The sequence below is a fragment of the Notothenia rossii genome, assembly GCF_949606895.1.
Source record: "Notothenia rossii genome assembly, chromosome: 5".
Classification (NCBI taxonomy): Eukaryota; Metazoa; Chordata; class Actinopteri; order Perciformes; family Nototheniidae; genus Notothenia; species Notothenia rossii.
This window is the reverse complement of record NC_136903.1, coordinates 52896651-52901635: the sequence shown is the minus strand read 5'-3', so window position 1 is coordinate 52901635 and position 4985 is coordinate 52896651. Positions and strand designations below refer to the sequence as shown.

Genomic DNA, 4985 nt, shown 5'->3' with positions numbered 1-4985 from the left:
GTGTTCGGCGTAATGACGTACAACGTCCTCGACAACTTCTGTAGTCCTATTCAGCCACTTGTTAAAAACCAACGTTTTTCAGACACGTAAACACTTCAAAAAATCCCTAGTGGGGTCACTGCTGATGTATTTAATGTCGTAGAACAAAATGTGATCCGTCTCTTAAATTTGTGTCAACCACAGACCTTATTTCGAGCTATTTTCCAAACCAGTAGTGGTAAAATGCTAACTCACTTCCGGGTTTTAGGACTCATCACTGAACCACTCTATTTCATTATAAATAATGGGCCTGAAAATTATTTGTTTCAAAGGGAAATTAGTTTTGTGTTATAAATAACTGAAATATGCTGTTTGCATAAGTATTCAGCTCCTGTGCTAAAGTATGGAAGCTACAAGTTCTGTCTGGTCTGATGAGGGGAAGATGGAGATTTTTTGCCAAAATTCAAAGAGCTATGTGTGATGCAAACACAACAGTGTGGCTAAAAAACATCATCCATACAGTGGAGTATGGGGGGGGGGGCAGCATTTGTTGGGATGCATTTCATCAGCGTGGGCTGGACATATATGGAGCTATATCAGGGTCGTAAGTTTTAAGTATTTGAATTTTGTATTTTTTTTATTCAGTTCAGCAATTATTTGGAATTAAATATGTATTTTCATATTTCACTTTTATACATATTTTGATATTTGAATTCTTATTTTTTTCAGTTGCAGATTTTACGTTTTCAATTTCAAAACTTTCACATTGCTTTTCGCCTTGAGATCGTTTTTCACTTTCAGATATTTTTTTCCGCTTTCAGATTTTTTTTTTTCGCTTTCAAACGTTGAGATATTATTATTGCTGAATATTAAAATGAAGGTACGGTTTAATTTAATAAGTTTTGTTTACAGACGTGTGTAGCCTGTGACAACATCCGGAACTACCGGAAATGATAACTGCCGCAAAGTATTTCCTGTATTTTTGGAGTATTGATTACAGCGTTTAAAATGTATTAAATGAAAAGTCATGAAAGAGATAAGGAGGAGAAAAGGCGTGTTTAGTTATATATTGAATGTACAATGTCTGAATCCTCTGTTATGCGCAACAACGGACATTAAAGACGTGGAGGGCCGGCCCCCAGCAGCGCCAACCGGCCCACAGGGAGGAGCCAGCAGAGGATATTTAACAGCTGGAAAAGTGGTTCTCGGCCCTTTCTTTTGCTCTCGAGAGCCCGAGAACACAGCTGTTTTTCTCACTGAACAATATTCTGCTTGTAACATTACCGCGCCTTTTTTTATTAAAGTACCCATTTGAACCTTCTCAGAGACTCCATCAGTCTCCCTTTTTAAAGCTTCTCTCCTGGACGCGAGAATAACGAACAATTGGTATGACCCTGAAGTGATCTTGTTGGACCGGGAGAGCAGTTGCAGTTTTCAAATGAGCTTGAACAATGCTGGCAGACATACACTCGGGCCTAGTGATGGGATAATGATACCTCAAGGAGTGTATTGACACACTATACAAACTGTGTCGGCACTGTATTGATACTGCGCCGGTCACCCAATAGTGCCCCCTGCAGTTGTTAGAAAATCATTGCAGGTAAAGAAATTCCTTGTTTATGTAAATGCTAAACTGAGTTGGTATGTAAAATTTAGCAAATTTGAGTTACAATTCAGAGTTACAATTTGTGACTTATGTACACAATTTTGTTAACTTAACTGTTCAATCATATGAAATAAAATACTTGAGAAAAGAAGTGATTTGTTTATGCATTTTTATTGAGGAGCAACAGCTTTTGTAGTGTCTTTGCTCCAAGGCGATTTCTCCTCTTTGATACCAGTTCCCCCGCCTTAGAAAATACTCTCTCACACGGCACAGATGAACATGGTGAGCAGAGACATTTCAGTGCAAGTTCATGAAGGTGTGGATACGCTCTTTTGTTGCTCTTCCAATATTGCAATGGGTCTTGTTTTCTGGGTAAGTTGCTTTCTGCCAGGTAGCGTTGGACTTCTAGTATCGAATCAGCTGTGGCATTAGAGGTCCTCTTGTTCTCCTCAACCTCCATGTCAAATGTTTCCCAGAGATTGTGCCCTAAAAAAAATATAATAATAATAATCACAAGTATATTATCACATGACAAAGTGCCACAGAAATATACAAATAAACAGAAAGAAATGTGTTTTCATACCTGAACTGGGTTCTGATCCATGTGAAGAGCTAGGCCCTTCTTCTGCTGGGTCAGGCTCTTGGCTCCTCATTTGGTCAGCACACTCCAACTTCAGTCTTTTGACAGCTTCAGTTGCCTTCAGTGAGCTGACGAATCCAATTGTTTTGAACCTAGGATCCAAAAGTGTTGCCAGTGTCATCACACTGAGTGATTCCATGCTAGAGATGCATTCTGTTAGCCGCTTTCTCAGATTTTCTGCAAGCTGTTTAGCAGCTGTTTTTCTCACCGTTGACGCTTGACGGTGAAGCTCAACGTGGACCATTTTCAGCATGGGAATAACCTTTGACCCAGAGACTCTTTTTTCCTCAGACAGTTCAGTTGTTGCTTGGTCAAAAGGAGCAAGCACCCTGAGCATCTCTTCAATGGTTTCACAGTCTTCCGTAGTCAGTGGAGTGATGTCCCTTTTTAATGAGGCCAGTGACACCCAGACTGCCTCCTTCTGCTCAGCCATTCTTTCAAACATGTGGTAGGTGCTGTTCCATCTTGTTGGCACCTCATTGATTAATTTATGGACCGGTGTTCCCAGCTGCTGCTGTATTTGAGTGAGCTTCTCTTTGGCAGTAGTGCTCGATCGAAAGTACGTCACTATTTGTCGTGTTTTGTTGCGTATTTCTGTAAGTGTTTCGACCTGATCACATGATTTCCTCACCATTAAATTCATGGTATGGGCTATACAAATGGTATGGCGTATTTGCAGCATCCGAGCACATGAAATCATGTTTGCTGCTGCATCAGTGACAAGACACCTGACCTTTGCAGCTATGCCCCACTCCTCCATGAGTCTCTTTTTAACTGTGGCCATGTTTTCAGCAGTGTGTTTTTCAGGAAAATGCTGCACTCCCAAGACTGACGTATGGAGTTCATGGCTTTCTTTGTCCACATAGTGGCAAGTAACCGCTAGATATGCCTCCATATTCATGGATGTCCACATATCAGCTGTTAAACTAACAGCAACGGCGCTCTGAAGGTCCTTTTTTGTTTTCTCCTTTTCCTTCTCATACCTCTGGCTCACCAAATCCTTGATGGTCTGAAAATAACCATACAAATATTCTTATACCAAAATATAGTTATATAGTACAAAAACATAATAATAACCTTTCTTAAACATACCTTCCTGCTTGGTAGAACATACGAGGGTATGATGAGCTTCAAGAGCTCCCTGAATCCCTCATTTTCAACCAAGCTGAGTGGCTGACAGTCTTTGATGATCATGTTGACCACTGCCTCATCCACTGCTTGCTTAGGAACTGCAAGCCAAAAGGAAATATTTCGTTAAAAGCTTATTTAAGGTCTGTATTATTTTTTTTTACAAACAATGTTAATCTAGCAGAGAAATGCAATAGAGGAAAACTTCCCTGATCGGGAATTGAACCGAGGTCACTGGGGAGTGAGCTCTGAATCTTACCCACTAGACCACCAGGGCTGTAAAGTGAATAAGGAGAACATGTCAACATACCTGGGGTATTCTCACGGGTATCTGCTGATTCTTCATCGCCACCATGCCGAGCTCTATAATGCCTCAGCATTGATGAAGTGCTCTTATTGATGTAAGATAGCTCCGTAGAACAGAGCCGACACTTCACCTACAATGACATAAACATTTAATTTATCAGAAAACTATTCAAACCACTTACCAGAACAGAGTAAAAACTAAGGTGGCGCACTGCATTCACTTGTCAAAGAAAAATGACAATGACATAGGGTATCTATCAGGATCTCGTAATAACAAGATAATATGAATAAAGCAACTGTAAGGCTATTTCACTGACTATCATATGTATCACAGGTGACGTTGTGACGACAAAGTGAATGCAATGCGCCACCCAAAGAACATATGGTATATAATGGAAAAACTAACAGTAAACAGTGCTCAAAGGAGAAAAAGATTTACCTTGTTTGGCGTCAGAAGATCAAAATGATTCCACACTGGGGAAAACTTCCTTGAACGATCCATTATAACGCAACAGCAAAACTCCATCCAACAAACCCACGACATGTTGATGCAGTTTGATACCTTATAAACACACTTTGGCGCAACAAATTCAACCGATACACTTCCTGTATCGGTCACGTGATTAGTTCTTAAAGCAATACACGCACCAATACGGGGTTTCACTCTTGGGCTCTCGGCACAGTGCTGACGCACCAGTGTTGCTCGTCCCATCACTACACGGGCCCATACAGAAAGGTAAAGAAGTACGTGTTTATTCAAAATCTTCAATAGATTACATAGTAAACAATAGGAGTGTGTGTCTGTCTGGTCAGTTGGACTCCTGAGAATGACTGCCTAATTTAATGTTAAACAAAACTACATTTATAAACATAGGTATCCTATAACACGTGGCGTTGCTTTTTCACAAGCAGGGTGAGTTCAAATTTCTTATTTTTTCTTACATTTAACCCTGCATGCTATTCATTTGTGTGTTATTACGTGTGTTTACTCGGTTTGAGGCCAATCACTTCAATAAGTGTCTCTTGTTACGTTGTAAGTTTGAGGCCTATAACGTAAATGGTTCAGGCCATTAAACTGTTTGAGGCTGTTTGAGGCAAGGACACAGCCACAGTTGGAAGCTGAGGATATTGAAGTGAGTGTTTGTGTAAACGACAGTTGGAGGCTCTTTTAAAAAAGTCCTTTGTGTGATGAGGCCTGATTAAAGTTTGAAGCTTTATCAGTGGTTATTCTGTTCTGTTTTCAACCAGACATTGCGTGTGGATTACGACGGGAAATGCGACATTCGTGCGTCAGATAGACGATATTCTTCTGATTGTATTTGGATA

At 40.3% G+C, this 4985-nt stretch overlaps 1 protein-coding gene across 1 annotated transcript; it reads right to left on the bottom strand.

The window, feature by feature from the left end:
- Positions 1 to 1737: 1737 nt before the first annotated feature.
- Positions 1738 to 4744, bottom strand: LOC307039307 (zinc finger BED domain-containing protein 4-like). The gene is made up of 5 exons (XM_079681217.1): positions 4099 to 4744; positions 3664 to 3790; positions 3318 to 3454; positions 2169 to 3234; positions 1738 to 2071 (listed from the first exon to the last, which is right to left on the bottom strand). Exons 1-5 carry the CDS (start codon positions 4369 to 4371, stop codon positions 1746 to 1748), a joined length of 1929 nt encoding a protein of 642 aa, XP_079537343.1. The 5' UTR covers positions 4372 to 4744; the 3' UTR covers positions 1738 to 1745.
- Positions 4745 to 4985: the final 241 nt, after the last annotated feature.